General features: G+C 40.0%; 1 protein-coding gene across 3 annotated transcripts; it reads right to left on the bottom strand.

Moving 5' to 3' along the window:
• Positions 1-274: 274 nt before the first annotated feature.
• PDSS1 (decaprenyl diphosphate synthase subunit 1) lies at positions 275-23,536 on the bottom strand. Of its 3 annotated transcripts, XM_064636030.1 has the most exons (12): positions 23,304-23,457; positions 21,639-21,703; positions 20,655-20,778; positions 20,159-20,289; positions 13,287-13,428; positions 12,034-12,145; positions 11,837-11,946; positions 5,143-5,223; positions 4,832-4,945; positions 1,465-1,545; positions 1,164-1,247; positions 611-721 (listed from the first exon to the last, which is right to left on the bottom strand). In XM_064636030.1, exons 1-11 carry the CDS (start codon positions 23,415-23,417, stop codon positions 1,182-1,184), a joined length of 1,140 nt encoding a protein of 379 aa, XP_064492100.1. In that variant the 5' UTR covers positions 23,418-23,457; the 3' UTR covers positions 611-721; positions 1,164-1,181. The 3 variants fall into 3 exon arrangements, with proteins under 3 accessions (XP_064492109.1, XP_064492116.1, XP_064492100.1); XM_064636039.1 differs by lacking the exon at positions 1,164-1,247 and having other exon boundaries at positions 275-721; positions 23,304-23,536; XM_064636046.1 differs by lacking the exons at positions 1,164-1,247; positions 20,159-20,289; positions 20,655-20,778; positions 21,639-21,703; positions 23,304-23,457 and adding an exon at positions 14,925-15,013 and having other exon boundaries at positions 275-721.
• Positions 23,537-23,623: the final 87 nt, after the last annotated feature.

Raw genomic sequence — 23,623 nt, 5'->3', positions numbered from 1 at the left:
CTCAAATTCTGCATCTTGTTAACTGCTAGCAAGTAGCCACCAATAGTGTACCTGTATTTCATTACCAACTGGAACTCACTGATGTATTTAACCAATTAAAATCTACATATAGTCTTTTATAGTAAACTGGTGTCATATGTACAATTCCAGTTGCTTCTGTTGTTAAACAGCCAGGGAAGCATTCAAACCATTTCTCTTCACAGGAGTTTACCAGCCCCTGTGCATGCATGATCTGTTTATTAGTGTAAACAAGTGAAATTTGGAACAACTTCAGTTCTTATACACTGATTTATATTTATTCTCATTGTGGCCTTTGTGCATCGACATGTAAACATCTTCCCCATCCCCCACAATCAACAGCCCCCCACTAAAACAATTGTACAGCACAGTTTGATTTGCTCTGAATTGCATTGCTTCCCGCAGTAAAACACTTTTAAACTTTTGTTTTTAAAAAAAAAAAAAAAAAAAAGTTTTTTTAAAAAAATAATTTTTGGTAGCCTGTGTTGGAAGCAAATAACTTTTGAAATAAATGTAGGCACAGTCTGGTAAGTAGCTGCCAGGACGAGTGGAAGGAGTTGTCTCACTTGTCTCGCATGAGAACCATTTCTGTCAGGTGGACGAGGGCTTCCCTCTCGGGGGACGGCCGCAGCTTGCGGATCTCTCGCGTGGCCGCGTGGCAGTAGCGCTGGGCGAGGTAGGTTGTCTGCTGCACACCATCACTCTGAGGTGGAAAGACAGCGAGAGGGAATGGGTAAATGATCAGCCTCCCTCCTGCCTTTTGCCTCTCCCAGTGTACAGGGGTTTTAAGGTCAGTCAGTACCCTGAACGCTTAATTATATTGTGCAGGGGAAAGGAAGAGGATTCGTTCTGTATTCATGGAATCCTACAGACCTTCCCCAAAGTGTCAAAATACTAAAACTCATCCACGCTAAATTTAAGTATACTTAAAAAACAGCACTGGTATTAATAATATATTAGAAACTAATGGTTTAACCCCTCCCCTCCTGCCCTAAGTAGGGATGTGCAAAAAAATGTGCTATTCTGGAAAAATAGGTATTAATTTTGCACAGACCATTATTCAGTCTTTTCAGACTAGCATCAGTTAAAACTCATGGGGTGTGCACTGCAGTTACAAGACTGACTGGTAATGATGTGCCACTTACACCAGTTGTTGGATACAGCTACTCCTCAGCTGAAGGAACTGAGTTCATGCATGAGCTTTTTACTTTTATTATGTGGATTTTATGCTATGGGAGGGAAAAAAAGAAAAAAAGCTCTTCAGTACCTATCATTTCTTCTAAAACACTGTGCCAGTAAGACAGCTGAAGAGTTCTAACTTGGCACTGTACATTGCATGCTACTTAGCAGGTAAATGACAATGCAGCCCTGCTATTTTACTTCGGAGACAATGAATTTCAGACCAACTTCAGTAGGGAAAGCAGAAATATTTGGTATCAGTCTTACCTGCAACACATATTTCCAAGCACGTTCAACATCTCCTGGCCTACTGAATCTCCTCATTATCATAGCATTCATTTCTGGAAACTAAGCACAAAGGGAGAAGGTTTTTGTACTGCTTTTGTTTTCCATGTAGCTGCCTGCCATGCTAAGGTCAAAACGACACCGAAGTACAGACCTCTTCCCCTGCCACTCTTGTTATTAGGGGTATAGCTTTAGGTTCATACTTGCAGTCTGCATAGGACTGTAGTACAGCACAGCCCAAGCATTTAAACTGTCTGGCTCTGCTGGCTGTAGCCAGTTGGTAGCAAAAGGTAGCATCTGCCATTTCATCATGTTGAGCAGATAATCTACTGTGGTAATTTCTGATGTGGCTACTCCCTGGAGTATAATCTGCTTCAGGTATTTTTTTATCACAAATGATGCTTAGTGTTGGCACAGCTCAAAGAAGCACCTCTTCCCCCCCCATGTACAACAGTGAACAAAAGAGGTTTGTTGTTTAGCTGTTATATCCACTTATAGTTTCTATTGTGCTGGTATTTTATATACACAGGCTCTGCCCTGTGGAAAGCTCAGGACTGATTTTTTTTTTTTTTTAATAAGAAAGAAATGGCAACTATAAGGTATTTTGTTTTCAGTCACACAGCATTTGTAGTTAGCAGTCCATGCTCAATTCCCTACAAATCAAGTAGTCAGTTGTGTGAGAAAATCGCATTACTTATCTAAACATGCAGGCTCTTTCTTCAGATAGCCTAGAAACAGAAAAACCTGGTGCTTACTAAAAGTAAGGTCACAATTCAAGGCACCTACTCTGCAGAAAAATTCTTTTTAAAGGAAAAAGCTCTTGGTTCATCTTGTTTGAAGGATTAGAGTCAAAGAAAGATGATTTTATTGCCATACACTTGTAAACAACGATCCACTTTCCTAGCACACCTTTGGTCCTGAAACTGCAGCTCCATAACCTTGTTCGGGTAGAAACGCAGCATCCCTAAATGTTGTTACATTTCCTTACTACTCATATGTAGTCTTCTTGGAGATGCATTTACAAGTTTCCTGGTGACTCATACATGCATACTGGATCACTTTTTATATTTAAGCACTAAAGGATAAGAAAATCCCCAAACCTATAAGGCAAAGCTAATTGTTATTAGCCACTCTGCAGATTTCACAGACAGTGTATAAGCACTGGACAGGAATGCTTATAATAAAAATAAACCCTCATTCTTCAGCTGTACTACTTTAGCAATGGCTTTAGAATTAGCATATACTAGTGTATTTCATTAAGAAATAAATGAGGTGGGGCTTTTTTTAACCGAGTGAACTAACTTTAAATACTGAATAAATAGGTATCACATCAAGCTAAACATTTTTATTTTCTATAAAGGCATCTCCTTAATACTCTAATGCACAAAGATGTATTTCAGAGGGAGGGGAGAGAAAAAAAGGCAGCTGTCACTAAAGATCCAGAGCATGTTAAAAACTAAAGAATGTTTTTCAGAAGACAACTCGGGGATAACCAGCTATATGAAGGGGTCTGCAGGATAGTAGTAATATTAATTTGAAGAGAAAAGACAGCCTATAATTAACAATTACATTTTGGACTGTCTTCAAGTCCTGGCTCAGGAATTTTTATTCTCAGATACAAATAGATGAAACATCTTTCAGAAGCAGCAAAGACAAGTGTCTGTTAAAGCTCCACATTTTTTTAGCGCTTATGCCTTGTTTATGTATCTGTTAAGTCTGTAGTGCTGTTCTTCCAGTTTCTTGAAAACAGCAAAAAATTTTCAGCAGAGAAAATTAAGTTAATGTGGAAAACTTTGTAAGATGGTCGAGTTATCTTTCAATGCAAAAATATATGCTTCCCATCTATCAAAAATATGAGAAAAAAACATTTAAAATTGACCTACAAAGAGCAAGATTTTAAAACAGAACTGACAGATTTTCTTTTCTTCTATTTTTATATTATGAACTAATTTATCTTATAAAGCTAATTAAAAGATAGGTGAATTTGAAAGTCAGAGACAGAAAACCCAAACAAATTAATAATAGTTTTAATTTAAAAAATTGGAATATTCAACACCCACAAGACAATCAGTGTCACCCATTCTCTGCCAAAATCAAGAGTATTTGCAGTATGTCATTTCTCTCTGTAACTTTAGCACACACAAAACCAAACTGTTTCACAATTGCATCCTCTTTCTCTGCTTGAGTCTCTCACTGTTCTTTAGATGACTCCAGTTGCTGATGACTAACAGTTCTGAAATAATGATTCAAGAACATGCTTGTGAATCCCCCAGATGATTACGTGGGGAGGGACTGAGAATATGGAGAAAATTGTTCTCAATGTGCATTCGTCTGCATTGTTAATTGGCCTATACTCTGTGCTTTCCTGTCTTTTCTGAGTTATGGATCTTTGTAAATGCCCTAAGTATAAGGAAGCAAACACGTTCTTATGTTCCACCTCGCCCCACTCCAGGCTCTTGTAAGAAAGAGGGGGAAGTAAATGTCAAAGTTGTTGAGGGTTTGTGTTTTTTTTAAATGATTTAAAACTTTTCCCATGTCAAGCTCTCAGCAGTTCCACTGAGAGATCATAGACTAGAGCTCTGCTGGAATTAGATGTGCCAGTTTTTGTATGATGCTGTGAAGTTTGGTAGGAGGGACCACTTTTTAAGTCTCAAATCTTCTTTCCTCTGGTGAACCAGAAACTTGAGCAAGGCACATTAAACCAGTTTCTTCCCCATTTATGGATTAGCACCAATTTTAATGTTTCTTTTGGTGCTGCTTGCATTCCTGTTTTCCTTGAACTCCAAATAATTTTTAAGGCACTAAAAATCTTGACCCATTTTAAACTTGTTTTATTTATGACACTCCTTCTCTTATCCAGCCTTTAGAAGGGAAAGCTTCCCACATTTGTAACTGGATAATACTTGAAGACAAACAGATGAAGATATAAAATCCAGTAAATAGAGGTAGGCAGGAATTTCAGTTCTTGGCCCCAGGATGGATACAAAGCCCAGAACCCGGCAAAAAAGCCTACATACACAGTCAAGCCTGGGAAGAACAAGATGTCTCAGGAGAGAACATAAGCAAGAAGCTACTTAGGAATAACCTAAATAAAACATGCAGATACTCTGTGAGTACCTACAAGGGCCTAATAGAAAGAGGAGCTGTGCAGGAAGGTGATTCTCAGTCTGTCAGAACACGTGTGCACACAGAATCCATCTGATCTTGAATGCACAGATTTTTCACACAGGCCCAGGCCCCGCTTAATGCGGATGCTGTAGCCTTGATGTGTTTGAGCTGGACCTGGGTGTGTGCTGTGAGGAACAGTTTACACTTTCTGTTTTGAGGAAGCAGATACGTGTTGACTTACCTGTCGACAAGCAAACAAGACGGGGCCTGTGGCCAATCCAAGCTTGAGATCTGCTGCTGTTGGTTTCCCCAGACGGTCGGCACATGATGTAAAATCCAGCACGTCATCTATTAGCTGGGAAAAAAATAAATATGCAGATTATTTAGAAACTTTCTTTTTAAAAATGAGAACTAAATAATGAGAACTACATACAGAATAATACTTGTTAAAGAGAAGATTTGCAGAAAGGATTAAGACAGCCCACTTTGATTTCTAAAGCAGTTTGGAGAATTTTAGACTTTAGATTCCTTTTAGTTCAATAAAAGCACTACCTGAAAAGCTATGCCAACATTTTTTCCATACTGGTATGCAATCTCATGAACTTTGGGATCAGGGCAGCCTAGTATTGAAACCTGAAAAGACAAAAAAACCCAAGTAAATAGAAATCTTTAGTTAGCATCCACTTTTAGTCCCTCACCATAGGTGTGACATAGCCAGCACAGGCAGGAGGGATCTGGGAAAGGAAAAAAAAAAAAAGCTGACTCAGGGGCACATTCTTGCTTATCTCTGTTCATGGAGACACACAATGAACCAAGCTTACTAGAAAACAAGGCTGAAAAGCAGTGTGATATTAAAACTATATTCAAGTCTGGTCTGGAAAGAGATTAGCTTTATTAAATATTTATTATACTTAAAAATTATAATGCAGGGATAAAGAGAGGAGATGTGGATGCACTCCACATGCAGGCTAGTGGTTGTACACAGTCCAGTGATGGGGAAATTAAATTTATTACATACATAAATCAGCTAGGGGACAATTGGAGGTCAGACAACAGATAAATGGACATTACATGTCTCATAAAAAATCACAAAGCTGGACATGTTGAACCCAGTACAGGGGCAGTTGAGATAAGGAAGATTATTTTTAAGGTTATGTTAACTGTAACTGACTTGCTCAGGAAGATGAGTTAATTAGTTTGCAGGCAAAGGTACTGAGGGATAATTAGTGGCAAAGAAAAGACAGCATACCAAGCTGGCAAAAGTATCACTAAACTGAGACAAACGAAACATTTTAATTGAGTACAGATAAAGAAATCAACTATCTGAGAGACAGAAATAAACTGAATAAACTCCACAAAACTAAAATACAGGACATAAATTAAGGTTTGAGAATTAATATCTTGCCTCAAAGTAAGGCCACTTATGCTTTTGCATTTAAGCATTGAGTATACACTTCACAAAATCAAGTTGGTTATATTTAAATATTCAGATTTGTTTCATCCTTCAATAAAGCAATTAGGAACAGGGGGCAAAAATCCATCCTGGTTTATTGCAGGCATTCCAAATCTGCTGTGACTAATGGAAGGAGTGAAAATACATTTTATTTAACGTAAGACTAAAAATATATGCTGGGAAAGCCACACAATATAAATATATATATATATATATAAAACCCAAATATATTTATATATCAATTCCTCTTTAAGACTATGTAAAAAAAAAGATCATAAAAAAAAGCCCAACACCCAAACCAACCCCAAATTAGAAGGAAGTCCAGTAGTAGCTTAGAAGGTGAACATGAGGAGGGAAATAAGAAACAACATTATATTCTAATAAATGTGATGGCACAAGATTAGAGATTATTTTATGCATCAGTGCACTTCATAACTGAGCATCAGAACACCTCCCACTCATAACCTGCATCCATGGATAATAACTAAAACCCAGAGGAATCTGGATGCCTAAGGCATTAACAGCATCTCACATTTCCCAATTTTATTTAAAAGAGGAGGACAGTATAGCAGGAAAACAGTACTACTTATGTCTAATAATCATACAAAATCCTGAAGGCTATTAAACAGAGTGAACTGCAAATATGAGATATTTAAATAGATGTTGCTAGAGACTATCAAACTAGAGTATTTTGCCCTTTTATCCTCCTTTTGGTACTTGTCTCTTAAATGGTGGTATTTGCCCTAGAGATCTAACATATACTGCTGTACCATGCCTAGCAAACGTCTGTTTGCTTCTGGAATATAAATCACATAATATCCGCCAGGCAGGGGGACTGCATCTACCCTGTTTCAATAAAATCTTTACCTACCACCACATTTCATCTCATGTGGAGGAGTAAAATATGGATTTCAGTAGAAAAAAATCCTGGTGAATGAATGGCAAAGGATCAGAATGGGCACTAGTTGGCAGAGGTGGAGAGGAAGTACCGTGTAAAGAGAGGAGCTTCCTCATTTAATTTGAAAAGTCAGAAAGAACAGAGCTACTCCTGTTGGTGGACAGTTTTCAAGGGACACAGATATCACCTATACAAAGAATCCTGCCAGTGTATGTACATGCAAAAAACAACTCTTAGATACAGAATATAACACAAGAAATATTCATCAATGCACAATTAACTCTTGCATCTTTGCAAGAGAAGACTGCCATAGCTCCTGTTCAGGTTATGAACATTTCTTGTTCATATACAAAAAGAAAGACAAACAAAAAGACAAAATCCAGGAGATTGATTTGCCAGTCATCCTCAAGTGAGCAACCCTCTAACCATGACCATAAACCTGCAACATGGCTGGGTCATGTCTACCAGGGAGTTCCTTCAGGATGCAATTTCTCAAAATGCTCTTGTAGATTATTGCCCCCACCTGGACACTCACCAGGATGCAGCCAGGCAGCTTGTCAATCCCAGATGAAGTTTAACTGAAGCCATACTGGGATAATAGCATGCATTTGCAAATACAAATCAGGGTAACCAAGTCAATGCAATGACATGTTTAAATTATAAAGCTCATCCCTTAAAAACATTCTGTAGCTCCCCTAATAGATATGACTTGTTGATGACAAATTTAATCTTGTAAGAATTCAGACCTGTCCTCCACTAAATCATGATGAAAAATCCTAATACCAGGTGGAACAAATTCTTTAGAAATGTTCTCTAAATTCAATAAAGCAAGTCAAATCTGCTCGGTATTATTTCAAACACACTTTTTGCAATAAAAAGTTGTTTCTAGTATGTTATATGAGAGACTGTGAATCAATCTTGCCTCTTTACTGAATTTTACATCTGTAAAATATATAATCGGGTCTGGGTAGATAGGTCCCGCTCTGATATTTAATATGTGACAATATGGCAGCTGGTGTTGAAAGCACTTGCACATTTCTACTGCTGCCCTGCAGGTCACAGAGGAAAACCTGCTGCTGTGCCAGGATATGCTTGTATAAACAGTACAAGAGATGTTTGTTCTTGCACTCCTAGATTTCTGAAAAGGAAAAGGCTCTAAAATCTTCCCCTTTTCGAGACTTTCTCCTCCGTGCCCATCTCTAGAAGCAGTCAGGTTCCTGCCTTCTCATTCATGGCTCATCCACTGCTGTTCTTCTAGACAGGAGAGCTGTTCCTTCTTTCCAGTAGAATCACAGCATAGTTTAGGCTGGAGGGGAACTCTGAAAGTTATTTGGTCCAGTCGTCTGCTCAAAGCACTCTACTTCACAGTTAGATCAGGTTTCTCAGGGCTGTGCCCAGTTGACTTCTGAGCAACTCCAAGGATGAAAAATCCCACACTCTGTCCGGGCGACCTGTTGCAGTGTTTGACCAACCTCATGGAGAAATTTTTCCTAAGAGCCAACTGAATTTTTCCATGAACTTGTCCTTTCACTGCACATCTCTCCATCCTCTCTGCCCCCTCCAATTTTCCTTCTCCTTTGCCTTCTCTACTCCAGACTAAAACCAGTTCTTGGCATATCATCTGCTCCAGTCCTTGCTATCACGGTGGCCCTTCGATGAACTCACTCCACAGTGTCCATGTCTGTCCTGGAAGAGGGAGCCCAGCCCTGTGGTCTCACACATGCTGGACAGAGAACAGTCCCTGCCCTGGATGTGCTGGCCATGCTGGCAGTGATGCACCCACAGTGTGCCTGTCCCTCCCTGCTGCGGGCACATCCTTACTTCCTCCAGGATCTTCAAATCCCTTTTCATAACTGCTCCTGCCAAGGGGGTGGTGAGGGCCTCCTGGAAGAGGGAGATGACTACCCAGCAGAAACCTCCACACACTGCAGACAACTATCTTGTCCTGAACCTGCATTTTCATGCATTCGACCTTTTCTCAAGTAACTAACATTTTAACATGCTAACCAAATACCTGTTTATGAAGAATTGTACTTTTACAGAAATTAAGATTATCTGCCTGGATATCTGTGAGACATTTATTCTAATCTTTTTCATAGCAAAAATTATAAAGAAGAAATATCCCCAAAGGACTGACTGTATTTTAAATAATAAGGAAATTTACTGGCTGACTGTCATATCTGATACTACTGATGCTATTACCCTGCATCTGTCATTGGCCATTATTGCAGTCTGTGTGCTTAACTGGGCTAGGGGGACAAATTCTGCTGGGGGGGATCAGAGGTCTTATTTTCTTAGACACCAGATCCACACTGTTGTAGGTTTTCTGATGGAGCCCTGTGCACACACTAAACGATGAACTAGTTACAGCAGGAGCTCACAGGTAGATCCAGAGCTGCAGACTATTTGTTTTCTTCGGTCCCTAAGGCAGACCTTCCACACACAGCCTTGCCTCACACAAGGAGGCTGCATGCTTTCTCCTAATACAGAAATCAAGAATGTCAAGTGCAAATTTCCACTTATCTCAAAGCAAGCATGATTTAATCCCTCTTCTGAAAGTATGCTGTGCAAAATATAAACGGCCTTAGGAATTCACATTATAGCAGGGTAAAAAAAGAAAGAGAACCTGCTTAAGTTATTTTGCCATCTCCAGCTTGCCTGATGACTAAACAGAAATTCCACTTCAGCTTTATTGTTTCTGAATTCTTGAACCAAAGTCACCTCTCGTGTTTCTTTGAAAAATGCCTTTCAGTAACTAAGGCTTCAATGACCGTCTGGGCCATCTGCCACCATTTCCTTTTGCAATTTATTACTTTGACTGAAACTTTGTAACATTCTGCCATGCAGAAATAAACTGGAGCTGAGATGGCTCTAACATCTTGAACAGACTATTCTGTCTATAAAAAAAGTATTTTGCTAACTTAAAGGACTTTGATTTAAATGCAGTAATGCTTTGGCAGTGCAGAAGGTATCTAATACAGTGAACTAGACTGGTGTTGACAGACTCTATAATCTTGCTTAGACATTTTTCCAGGAATACTCTACTCTTCCATCTCTAAGAATGTAGAATGCTAAGATGCCATCTGATCTTGTTTGACATCTTCTTTCCAGTTAATACTTTTATTTTATTTTTGCACAGCAACAAATCAGTTTTTCCCTATCATTAACAAGAACTGAACTGCTTTTAATGGCACACTAGCCTGGTTGTAACTGATGTTCTGAAAACCAATAATCTCTTTCCTTAGCTTTGTCCCTAAAAACAAAATATGAATACTCTTGATTCCCTAACTGAATTTCAAGCTAGAACTGATGATCTGGATAATTTTCACTACAGAAAACAGATCTCCATTCTGATTCCGTCCATTTCCTTAGTAGTCAAAGTCATCTGAACAAAAATGTGTCAAAACCCAAACACACCAAAAAACCTCCAAAACTCAAACAAAAAAAATTCCCTTTTCACTGCTATCAATGGACCTCTCCTAATCCATGCAGAAAGAAACTGAGGGAGACATACATATACAACTCATTACTGCTCTGTGCAGTAAGTATGGTTTTGCCATGAAGACAGTCCTTTCACTCAGCTTTCCTTTATAACACAAATCTTACAGCATATAAAATTCCAGCAATTCAGCAATGGAACAACTCGGACCAGCCACTAGAAGAAAAGCAGCCAAACACCACCCCCCCAGCATTACAGCCTCTATCTTGAGAGGAGTGCTTAAAGCCTTAACTCTTGCAAGTCAGGAAAAGGAAAAAGCTCAAATTAGCACATTTGTAAGGAGAATCCACTCAGTGGGAAGGTGATTTCTTCTATCTGCAAAGATTATTTTAGAGAGACTGTCAAAGTGAACAGAAAAACATGTATGTTTTTACTAGGATAGCAGAATAATGTGATGCTCTTTACAAGTCCAGGTGCCCACTGATATAAAAGAAGACTTGCAAAGAAAATTCTTGCCAGGGTCATACTGCCATTAATATGAACAATCCAAAAGATTTAATTTCTTTCCTCCAACTAGAATGAAAGACATTTTCCCTCCCTATAAAATCCATGTCTCTCATTCTGTGTGATCCCTTTGATACAAGCAATTTTCCACTGCTGTCTGTTGCACAAATGTACCAGTTCTCTGAGAACAAAACAAGATGATTAACATTAGCACAGATTTTTAGTCTAATTCTCTTAGAACTCCCTCTTGCTATGGAATACACCAGAATACACCAATCTACTGCCTTTAATTAAAAAAAACCAAACTCTCTTGGGGTAAGATTACTGCCCACCTTCTCCATTTTCTGCACTAAAACTAAACATGTATTTTTGAATAAGAACATAATCTTGAGTTGGATCTTTTTGTAATCAAGTAACAGAACTGAATTACAGATAGAATTGGATATAGCAATTGATAATTAAAACCCGCAGACAAATCATGTACATGCTTCTGTTCTTTCACAATATGGTCTACAGTATAAACAATTAATTGTTTCTTCCCACTGTTATCATGTAAGGTCTCACTACCAATGAATAGGGACAGATGCCAAAGATGACTTAAAATCAAATTATAGGCTCAAGAATGATCAACTGAGACAAAAACTACTGCCTCAAGGTTGGAGAATTTCATAAATTAAAGGCTGCCACTGTGATCCTTATTTTGAGTCAAGTGAGGATAACAATAAATCCGTGTATGAATAAAAAACAGAAAAGAAAAAGTGCAAAACAATATTGGAGGCTACACAGCTGAATTGTGATAATATTCACAGTCTCAAACCCGTTCACATTCCGGCTGAATACCATTTAAAGGCTTTGCTTTGGAGGGTCTCCAGAGAAAACAGCAATAACTGGGAGTTTAACTGTGAAGCTCACAGTATGGTGTGTTAACTTGAGAAGAGACAGACGTACATACTGCTTTACAACTGTTTGCTATAAGACTCGCAGTCTTCTTAAAAGTCTTCTCGAGGTAGTGAGCAAATCTCTCATTCTCGTTTTCCTTGGAACCCAACTGGAGGAATTCACCTAAAAAGATGCACAGATGGGTGGTTTTATTTATGGGTTTACTGCTTAGGCAAGCAAATCTGAAGAATAAATAGAAAAAGACCTTACCACGCACCAGATCTTCAATCACCTGAGTTAGAACAGAGACGATAGTAGTATTTCCAATTCGGGCTAAAGCTACAGAAGCAGCTGAGAGGATGAAGTCACCAGCTAGAACAGCCTAAGAATAAAAAAAACAAAACAAACTCTTAAGTCTTTTCCAGTGTTAGTAGAGATGATACAATTTCCTTTATTTGACAGATCTACTCACATCACATAACTTTCCAGCATAAAGCACAAATATCTCATTGTAACAGAAAACCAGAAGATCACCAAATATTGAAGTCAGAATAATTTTTGAATCTTATAGTGTTGTTTGTATTTTTCTATATAAGCTCTGTCCTCCCTGTATGCAATACCTGAACATGTGTTTGCCTATGAAGTTTTTTTTGAACATTAATTCTCTATTTGACCATTCTGTTGTGACTGCTACACCACGTGAACTCTGAACTGCCGTAAGTTCTGGTGCGTCAGCAGTGTATTTCCTTCCTTGCATTTTCTGATTAAGACCTTCCTTGTAATGTGCTATGAAGAAACACCACTCTCAAAAAAAATTTCCTGCTGACTGAAAACATTTTTGTTTTCACTACTGATCAGACTAATATACAGTGTTCAGGATGAGGTACAAGTTCAAGGTGTTCCAATAGCACTGCAGAGAATGGCATAGGGAATGTAAAATCAGTAAGAATCACAGAATGGGTCAGGCTAGAAGGGACTACACGGTCATCTGGTCCAACCTCCCTGCTCGAGCAGGGTCATCCTAGAGCACATGGCACAGAACTGTGTCCAGACAGTTCCTGAATCTCTCCAGTGAGGGAGACTTCACAACCTCTCTGGGCAACCTGTTCCAGTGCGCAGTACCTGCATGGTAAAGAAGTTCTTCCTCATGTTTAGGTGGAACTTCCTGTGCATGTTTCTGCCCTGTGGCTCTTGTCCCATTGCTTGGCACCACTGAGCAGAGCCTGGCTCCATCCTCTGGACATCCTCCCTTCCGATACTTACAGACACTGATGAGGTCCCCTCTCAGTCATCGCTTCTCGAGGCTGAACAGGCCCAACACTACACACTACAATCACTCATTATCTAATGTTTTCAACAGTTCAGAAAAGGAACACACATTTGTCTCACCCACAAACTGTGTACACCTCTTCATACTTTTTCCAGCGTATCCCAAGACCTAGGGATAGTAACTTCACAAAACTCTAGGTGTTTGTGCTTTGCTGAAATTCAAAGGCAAGTCTTGCACTTATTAGCAAACTCACCTTCCTCTCTCCCCAGATTTGATTAAGTGTCCTTTTTCCTCTGCGAGAATTTGCATCATCAATAACATCATCATGAACTAGACTGGCTGTGTGGATCATCTCAGCAATTATGGCCACAGAGCGCTGGCTTGCTTGCACCTCCCTAAAATAAAAAACAAGAACTGTCAAACAATTAAATCAGTTACATATCGTGCAATACACTAAAAGAAATCCCTACTAAAACTAAAAAATGTTTTTCTGAAAACAGCTGTCGCAGCTTTTCTGTGGTCTGAACCCATCTTCAAACCTGGAATTGGGAAGACAAGAGAAGTTAACATCACATTAATACAGTAAGTGCAATAGGATGTTTCCATCCTTATTAAAGGCCTATTTCTACCTTGCTGCATTAACAGTACTGCAAAACTCCTTCATTATTGACTCTAATCCCTCTAAATCCAGATTGCAATAAATAGCACAGCATGAAGGACGCTTGGTTTCAAGGAGATGGAAAACAGCAGAGAAAAGAATGCCAGGTACCTTTGTAGATGAGTTTAAAGTTTTCCTTATCTCTGTATTGCTCTACCTATTAACCAGCATCACAAACTCCAAAGCTAGATGACTCTACTAACCAGCAAGCTGGAGAGATCAGAAGGCACAGAAACCTGTATTCTACATCTGAAAGACATAACTCATGGATCTTATCCTTTATGTTATCTGATTACCTTAAAACCTCAGAGGTTCTTCAAAAGCCTAAGGACTTAACTGGAATTATACCTCAATCACTTTAGGACTGTAAACACCAACTACCTAACACTTACTGGATTTCAGCCTTTGGGATAATCTAACACTGATGAGTCAACTCTCAGTAGTTCGCACCTACTTTATTTTTTAAACTAAGAGAAAAGAAGGTAATGGAACAACCTAGAAGCAAATATCTAGGGACCAAGACTGGCAAAATTAGCATAAAAGAGCCTACCTAGCTCTCACCAAGGACCATCTACCCCAGTATCCAACTGCCACTATCTTGTTCTGTACCATCTTTTTTTCTACCTCTTTTCATCACAGGTTACATGCAGGATCCCAGAAATGGCTATCCCAGCCAGCTTTGTCTCATAGCTGTAACAAGTCCACATGGACATAAAACACCAACAAAAACCCAAAACCAAAAAAAATCAACAAAACAAAAAATTACTTCTGATATATACATACCCTACTTCTGGTATACAGACAACACAGAAAATCACACTATTTTCCAGCAGAACAGAAAAAGAACTGAAACAAAAGACAATAATTCCAGCTCAGCTGTAGGGAATTTAAAACCTTCCTGCACTGCCTATGTCTATTAAAATGTAGTGATTAATCACAAAATGGAAGAACATCTTGCAGTGTGCTGACATAACACTGCATTCTGACACCTACCTCTACACAGAATTCTGCATTGCTGTCAGTGGGAGTTTTACATCCTGAACAATAGCAGGATGAATGCATAGCTCCCAGGCTCTGAAAATGTGGCTTTTACACAACAGAAAATAAGAGCTGGAAACCTTCATGGTGGTTTGAAGGCAAGTTTTACTGTGGAGTAATAATTTAGTCAAATGCTAGTTCAGTGTAAATAGTTTTCCAAAATAAACTATTCTTACTAAGTAGGAGAAAACTTACCTTCAAAAAACTGTAAAGGTCTCCAGCCTCTTTCATGCACTGGTCTCCTTTTGGGGATTCCCTTTTTCATTAATAATGTCAGCAGACTGGACTTCCTGCTGGGAAGCAGCAGTAAATGGCAACACTCAACCGACACACCAAAATCTTTCAGTAGTATGAAGACAGTACAAAACCAGATATTTCAAAAGCAGGTTTTGAAAAGTTCTGCATTTTAGTGCATGTCATCTCTGACAATGACTAAAAATGGCACAGGAATGCTAATGGTTCGTGTGTCTGGTTTCCAGAATGTTATATCAAATGTGATAATTTAATCTGAAAGCTTTTTTTAAACTACTATTTCCATAATGTCTCAACCAAGATTCTTTCCGTTGCTGGCAAAAAAAATCTGCAATAGTTTCCTACGAGCATCTTGTGAGAGTAATTCTGAATCAGAGCATGCCTATTTTAGGGGAAAACACACAAGAAAGAGGATCCTTCTCATTCCCTGCCATTTTTCATTCAGCTTTGCCTGCAAGACAAAAGCAAAAAGTGGCAGTAACTCAAGTCAATAGATAACTGGGCCCGCACTTACCCAGTAAGTGGAAAGATGCCATTTTTAGGTCATTCTCAAAGTAAAGACACCCCAAGATGATACGTACTCACACAATTTTTTTGTACAACTGTAAGTTTATCTTTTTACACATGCAATATATTAAATTTTAAGTCCTTGAGCATGTTCTGTTTTTCAGGAGGACCTCCCCTGCTTGATTCTGTGATAAGGTTCTATAGACTTACAGTACCTTGAGGTGTTTTTCATTACAGGACTTATTTCATGTACACTGAACAAAACCAAGGCTCAACTTATAGGTTAAAAAAAAATCCAAACACATCTCTCCCTACAAATATCCCTCTTCAAAAAAGACAACCCCCCCCCAGACAGTGAGGGGGGAACTCAAAATGATGCAAACCAGTATTCACACTCTGAAACAAAGAGCTTTGCGATGTGTTTGCTAGTAAGTAAATATTTTGCCAGTTTAAAGATAGGAAATTGCAAGAGAACTTGAAAAAGAACTTGCAAAATTTCTGTTATAACCACATTTCTCCAAGTACATTTCTGCTGTTAAGCCCCTGTGGCTGAAACAACCATTACAGAAACACAGTCTGTGACATGGAGGGCACTACAAACTAGGAGAAGCACAAATAATGTATGTGTTAGTATGGGAGCAAATTGCACAGCAGCTGAAAACCAGCAGAGTACAGGCTTCTGACAACCACCATCTGGGGGAGTGAAAGAGGACTAAGGTTGCTGGCAGGTCCTCATATCTTTAGGAAATATTATTCTATTGAGTTTAGCCAGGTCATTACATAGAAATGTTTCTCACACTATTCTAATGAATTTACTTCCGTTTTCCCCCCCTATTTTCTCTCTTGAGATGTCTCTGTACTTCCTTGGTCCTTTCTTTTTTGTCTCTCTCATTTTGGTTGCAGAAATAGAAATAAAAACTCTTATTTGCAAACACCTTTGGAGAATACACTCTAAACAGAAACATTAGCTCCTGTCAAGCTAAGTGGTAATTCTGTGAAACTTTGCACACAGGTATGTGAAGAAATGCCAGTGGATGTGTGAAATTGAGGGTTTGTATGACCTCAGCTTAAACTATTTACAACAATTCTCACTCTCACACATAGCTTAGTTGCTATCAATAAGCAAAAAGCCACTGCCCAAGGGACTTGGACTTCTGGCACTTAGAACTTCAAGAGAAAACAAACAACATACCAACACAGAACAATTTGAGTGCTTCAGCCACTTATATTTTTGATAATAGTTCAGATAATTCTTTATTACAACTATCATTTTCCTTATTATGACTACAATAAAGTGACCTCACTCTAGAAAAACAGTTAACTTGCTGAGGGTATTCTAATTACTTCACCTTCCTCAAATCTCAACAGAAATGATCATGTCACCTAACCTGTAAGCAGAGATATCTGGGCATTCCACTCCATTCTCTTGAGAAGTCTCAGTTACTCTGGTGAGACTCTGTGAAGACAAAGAGGTCTCTCTGCACTGCCTCCTAAGATCAGGACCTATAACCTTACTAAGTTGAGTCCTTTTATTGTAACAGCCAAACAAAGCAAAGTATTCCTTTTATACAAGTATAGCACAAAAGAAGAAAAAAAATAACCCCAACAAATGAAAGAGCAGGCAAAAGCATGCTGGGTCTAGCAAGTTATGACAGTTCAGAATGGCAGCAAGATGAAGCAGAAGCTCAACATCAGTAACACAAACCCCAGAAGCGGGATAAAAAAAAGAAAAATGCTAGGGATGAACAGCACAGGATATTGGTTCACTCTGCAAGTCTACAGATACTGCAGTCAGTGTCTGACTACATGTGTGGGAACCAAAGCTTCAACAAAATAAAACAAGTCTGGGAGAAGAATCAATATTAACTGAGGAAAAGAATGACAAAATACTTTAAGGGAAATGACAAGTTGAAAGAGGAAAAACATCTTAAAAAAGTGTTGTGAGAAGCAGAATGAAAGGCAAGTAGTTTTCCCCTAGGGTCTACAGAGAGAGTAGCAGACTTACAAATACACAGTGTTTCCTTCTCTACATATACAATTTTCCTTACAAACATTAATAAGTTGGAAGAACAATTCGTAACCTGGAAACAATGTTGCTTTAAGAAACAATAATGAAACCAGTATCAGCCTGAACTGGAAGTATATATATATACAGAGCAGGTGTAACACAGCCTGCTTCGAGAAGCTTGAAAGCAAAAGAAGAAAATGCCCATAAAACTTCATTAGCTCACAGGAAGTGGGTATCCACAGTATGAACGTACATTCTTTGGGCATGGCCCAGCCAACTCTCAAAAAACATCGGTCATCATGCATGAACCAAAGAGCAGTACAGTGAAGACTTGTACCAACATATGTGATATTTAATTACAATCACAGGCTTAGAGAAATTGGCAAGAGGCAAAGAAGAGGAAGGTAAATACCCTGAGATTTCATTATATTTCTTTGGTGAAACATTTGTTCTCCCCACTCAGACTTTCATTTTAGAAGCAACATATCAGAGATAGTGACTCAGTCTGGTTTATACAAGGAACATTCAGATTATCGAGGAGGCTTTTAAAACACCGAACTGCAACAGATGTACAAAAGCTGCCAAATGACACAAGCACATATAAATCAGAGGACTTATGCTGAGGGCTGGCTACTGCAAAGCAAACACCTGCCCCAGGCATATGTGTCACTTGAACTCAGAGATCACACTTTCTCACTGGCATAGGGCAGGTCTCAAAACTGGTCTTGATGGTTTCAAGACACGTGGACAAAAATATGTCCTTGAACATATACATATGCCAGAAAACAGCAAATATGTTTTGAGCACAAAGGCAAATTCAGTCTTTCTACCACTATTTCTCTTTGATTCACTCTTCAACTCCCACGCTATATGACATCAGTTCCAGCCTTCTCAGTATTGCAAGCATAATTTCGTTCATAAGCTCCTCATGCTACACACTAGAATGAGATAGAACTATTTTTTTACTGTTATTCTGACTAGAAAGATGCTCCAAAAACTCACTGCCCCAGCTGTTAAAAGTCTCCTAAGTTTCCATCCTCTTAGCAATAGAAGTCTTTGTCTTAATAGCTCTTTCACCCCATTCCTGATATATTTGCAGACAAGTCTTCATTCTCCCTAATTATCTCTGCAGTTCATGCCTGAAGCTAGCTGGACTTCTTCTGAACACAGGGATCTGACACTGAATCTGATGATTTTAGAAAGTGTTTTATACTGGTTATACTAGGGTTGACACACACTAGGATAACTTTAAGATTTTTCATAGAGAAGGTGACTGCAAACCACAATGGAGTTATGCCCTAATGGGACACACATAAGCCTGCAAGCTCAAGCAGAAATTTTTGGTTTATTGTGCTTCCTTACATTTCAGCATGGATGGCTGATCATCAAGAATGGTTCTGTCATCAGAAAGTGCCATCATTATGCTCCTGTTTTTCAGGTCAAGACCACTCACGAAAATATTAAGCCAATCAGTGCTGTGACAAAGGACATCCCTGAGGAGTTTCACAACCAACATTATTCCGTTTGCTATCTCTAAGACAATGATATAGAGCAGTCCTGAATGGAGAACAGAATCAAACTGAAGCAAAGTTCACTAATCCTGGACAATGTTTTTGCAAAACAGGGGGAATTGGCACACACAGGACAGGACACTGCCAACTAGGTTTTGCTTTCTCCTTTGAAACTATATTCACATAGGAGGGGGTATTCAGGGAGAGGTACCATAAAACAGCAAAATATATGCTATGCTCTGAGGTAGTAATCAAGTCCAGCAAGGCATTAAACTACTACTACAGGAAAGTTGATACAAGAGCTCAGAGAAATCCCCTGTAACACTGACGAATTAGTCTAGAAATACTTCTGGAAAGGGACCAAAGATTTGTTATCTGAAATTCTATACAAGGCAAGACTGGAAGTGTAGCTGGAAGGCAGAGAACACTCCACCCAACGTCTTTCCTCAAAATGCAAACACAGCAACTGATAGGAACGTGCAGAGAGAAGCATTTGCTGTGAGCCAGAGCAAGGAGTGATAGAGAGTATAGGCGAGCACGATGTTCTGCTCAGTTAAAACTGCTTTCAAAAGACAAGCTCATAAGGATTACACCAGCTCCAAGCTTAGAATCTTACATTATAATATAGAAACTTGCTCCTAGAGGGTGAAAAAACCCTCCTGACTGTTTTGAACGTCTCACAGCTTTGAATATAATCATACCAATTGCTTAATGGCTTTTCTGCATAATTACTGAAAAAGCCTATGAGAGTCTGTTCTCGCAGCAAAGTTCTTACCTGTAACAAGAGCTTAATAGGAACAGGAATGGTTACAAATGAAAATACTTTAAAGGAAGTTCATTTAGTTTCTAATAAAGCATTTATGCAAGAAGCTCGAACTGACAAAAAGCCTTACAAATATCGTAATTTGGCAACATTATTTATCCATTACCAGTTACAAGTGCAGTCCACAATTTTATACATGGAAAAATGTAATAAATCCAGCAGTTCCTTTTGCACTGGTAACTACAAAAATATAGCTTCAAGATGGAACTTAAATTCAGGTTTTACTGAGGAGCGTTTTATTTTCATAAAGTTACTAGACATATTTTTTAGAAACACAAGAATTATAACTTTCAAGTATGATTAATATATCTAAAAGTGACCAACTCACTTGGAATTATTATGGTGAATGTTGCAAGCCCGAGCCATTAGCACCACAATCATGGGTCGAAAAGCCTTTCCTTTCCCATCAAAGTAATAATCACACATTTCCTTAAGTTCTGCTGCAGAAATAAGTAATTCCTACATAAAGGACAAGAACGTTTCAGCATAGAAGTCACAAAGTCAATCTGTTTAGTGTAAGTAAAACAATATGCATGTAAAAGGTTATTGCCTGCGTTCGTTCCACCCAGTGTAAGCTGAAGTTGTTTTTAAAATTACTATGAGCAATCTGAAACATAAATGTATTTCATCACTGCAAATCAGGAGAAAAAAAATTGCATCTGGTTCTATAAAATATCAGAAATGCTCCTTTTGCCTTCAGTTTAAGCTTCAGACATTTGTTCATAAACATAAATAATATTCTTTCAATAAGTGTCATCCAAGTTGATGGTTGGTATTAAAAACAATCATTGCAACATCCCAGAATAGTCACCAAAATCCCTTACCTTTTTAATATCTTCATAGAGATTCTTCAAGTCTTTTCTACCAAGTTGAAAAGGGTCTTGGTATTTTTCATCACTAACTGTCTTACTGCAGCTGCACAAGTGGGATGTACTTGTATGATGAAACCTGGTGATAGTGTTTTTTAAGACAATAGTGTTGTTAAAAGCAAACTTTCCCTGATTCCTCAAACGGAAACATTTGAAAGCATTTCCTCCTCCTCTTTCCTCACACAAGATGTAACCAAAGGGCTAAAATAGATGACGCCATCAATACATTCTTTTCAGCCAGATAGTAAGGTGTAAGCACAGCACAGCTACATATTGGTGATCATACATTTTTAGGAGCTGGCAAAGCGCCTTTGGCAAACAGGAACACCCTCCCCCCCAGCCTTAACAGATTACAGAAGTCTTCTGAGATATATAAAACTACATTTCTCTCAATGTACTCCTTTTGAAGACACTACAGATAGTATAGCCTATGGTTGGAGATAAAGCCTTCATCTTCCCGTAATATAAGTATTCTGTTAATTTCTTCCCTCTCTTGTAAACTCCTGGAAAAATATTCCTGAACTGGATTTGAAATTTTCTCATTTGCACACCCAGCTACATTATAAATTAAATCAATACTTCCATGTAGCATGATGATGCTATGAATGTTCATCAGGAAAGGGGGGAAGCTCTACCTGTATGCATCAAGCGTACACCTGATTTACTTTTTTTGTTTCCTGGAGTTGAAGTTTATGTTTCTTATTATATTTCCTTTTCCAAAATGAACCATGTATATTCTCTTGCAGCATACCTGCTTTGCCTGCTACTCTCAAGGACAGAGGACTTGGATTCAGACTCAGCACCACAGCAACAGTCTACACAGAATTATCCAACTACGTACTAGAGTGAGCAAAGTTTATAGCTCACAGGTATAACTACTCAGTTCACCCAACAACTGTGTCTTTACCCATTACACAACAATATGACTCTCCAACTTACCGCCAAAATACATTACATATTTTTGGAAACGACAAAGCTGAACTTCTTTGGGTAAAGTGACACATCTGTACAAAATAAAACCAGGGTTAATTTATTAGAGCTTTAAACTGACAGAAAACATTCACTATAAAAAACATGTATCTGTTCATCAGCACTACTCTATTTCTCCATTTTAACAACCCTGCATCAAAGGGAGTCTCATAATCTCCTTCCATATCACATGAGTGATAACGAGAGAATGTGCCAACAGACACATTAAACTGACTCTTCCGCTCAGGAGTGTTGGACTTTCTCCCCTTGCAGGACCAACCCAGGAGCCTTATCAGTTAAATTACCAAAACTGCTCTAACGAAACCTTGCTTTTGCACTTGTGCAAGGTGTAATTTTCCAGTGTTCCCTGTCTTGCAGATAAATCTGGACTGCACTAGTCAAGGCACAGAGAAAAGGGCAAGAACTATTTCAGTAAACCAGTACACTAACAGAAGAACATGTCCTTGTTTTTCCCTGAAGCAATTTCAATTCAGCTTGTTGCTTATGATAATCTACACCTGCCTATCTCCCTGCTAGATGTCCAGAATCTAACTTCCAAACCTAGCAATGTCTCCAATGATCTCTGCCTGCAGACATAGCCCAGGAGCCTGAGGGAAGGCACAGTCCCAAGTACATGATGTCCAGCTGAGAAAGGGAGTACAGCTTTTGCTCTGCTCCTGGCAGTCGGGCCAGGACGACCCAGCCCTGTCCTCCAACGCAGGCTGACTCAGGGGCCGTGCTGGGCTGAGCCAGCCTGAAATCACTGCAATCCACGTGTTCACCAAACTGTCTCCGGAAAAGCCTGCAAAAGAATACTCAAGAAGACCTAGGACTAGAGAACCTGCTTCTCAGGCCTCAGTGTCTCCTTGTTTGTAGATTTAAGTCTCTCCTTGGACAAAGGGAGCGAAACAAAAGCACTGTAATGGCTCAAGGACACTCTTTCATCCTCCTTGCGTATGAAAAAAGGCCATGCAAGGACACAAGGGAAGTACAGAAACCCTAACACTCTGCAGCTCACTGCTGTGACTTCAGTGTCCAGCCCTACGGCTGAGACCTTTGTAAGTTGCTCTCTCGTACATCTCACCGTGTTCTGTTGTTAAAAAATAGCTGATCTCTTGCTAATCTTCCTTCGACGAGGGCACACACAGACTCCCTCCTTTACACCGCTGCTTAACACTGTATGGCTGGCTCATGTAAGATGCTGGACACATCAGCCAGAGCCCTTTACCGCGGGTCAGAACAGCCGTCTGGCCTTGTGAAGAAGCTGTAAACGAACGCAGCGAGAGAACTCCTGCGTTCCTCCCACTACGATTCACACACAAACGCGTTCAAAATCTCACACTAATAAGAACCGCTTTCCCTGCTCCCACCTAGAGAAAGCTCTGCGAGGTTCACCACACTAACCAACGCTGCCCCGAAAACCCTTAACCCAGTGTTTAACCTTGCACCGAGCGCGCTCCTGCCCCTAGCAAGGAGCCCCTGGCAGGGAATCGCCTCCGGGCCTTCGCCCTTCCCGGTCGGGAGGCTGCGGAACGGCGAAGGCGCGGCGGCCGCGGGGTGACCGCCCGGCCCCGCGCCCCGCCCGGGCCCCCTGCCCCATTCATTCCGTGACCTCCCGGCGCCCGCCGCACTCACCGCGCTGGGGGCCGGCGGGGCGCGGGGGCCGGGGCGCGGCACGGAGCCGAGCGGCGGCGCCCGGCGGGACGAGGCGCCGCACCGCCGCCACCACCACCACCACCGCAAGGCCATGGTGTCCCCCAGCCCCGCCGCGCCGGCACCGCCTCTCGGCACCGCCGCGACCCGGACGCGGAAGGCCCGCCCTCCGGCGGGGTGCCGGCGGAACACGTGGGCGGGCGGGGAGGGCAGCGGGCACCGCCACCGCACTCCGGCCGGGCGTGAACGGGGACGCCCGGGCAGCGGGCACCGCGCACTGCTTGCGCCTCTCGCCGCCTTCT

The sequence above is a fragment of the Pseudopipra pipra genome, chromosome 1 (genome assembly GCF_036250125.1).
Source record: "Pseudopipra pipra isolate bDixPip1 chromosome 1, bDixPip1.hap1, whole genome shotgun sequence".
Taxonomy (NCBI): Eukaryota; Metazoa; Chordata; class Aves; order Passeriformes; family Pipridae; genus Pseudopipra; species Pseudopipra pipra.
This window is presented reverse-complemented; position numbering and strand designations above follow the sequence as displayed.

Bases quoted from the DNA above. Each gene is read 5' to 3' on its own strand.
- PDSS1 (XM_064636039.1), bottom strand. From the start codon at position 23,417: ATGGCCTTGCGGTGGTGGTGGTGGTGGCGGCGGTGCGGCGCCTCGTCC. The intron at 20,779-21,638 runs GTAAGTTGGAGA...CACTATCACCAG, and splicing joins ATATGTAATGTATTTTGGCG to GTTTCATCATACAAGTACAT. The intron at 1,546-4,831 runs GTAAGTCAACAC...CTTTGTGCTTAG, and splicing joins TCTTGTTTGCTTGTCGACAG to TTTCCAGAAATGAATGCTAT.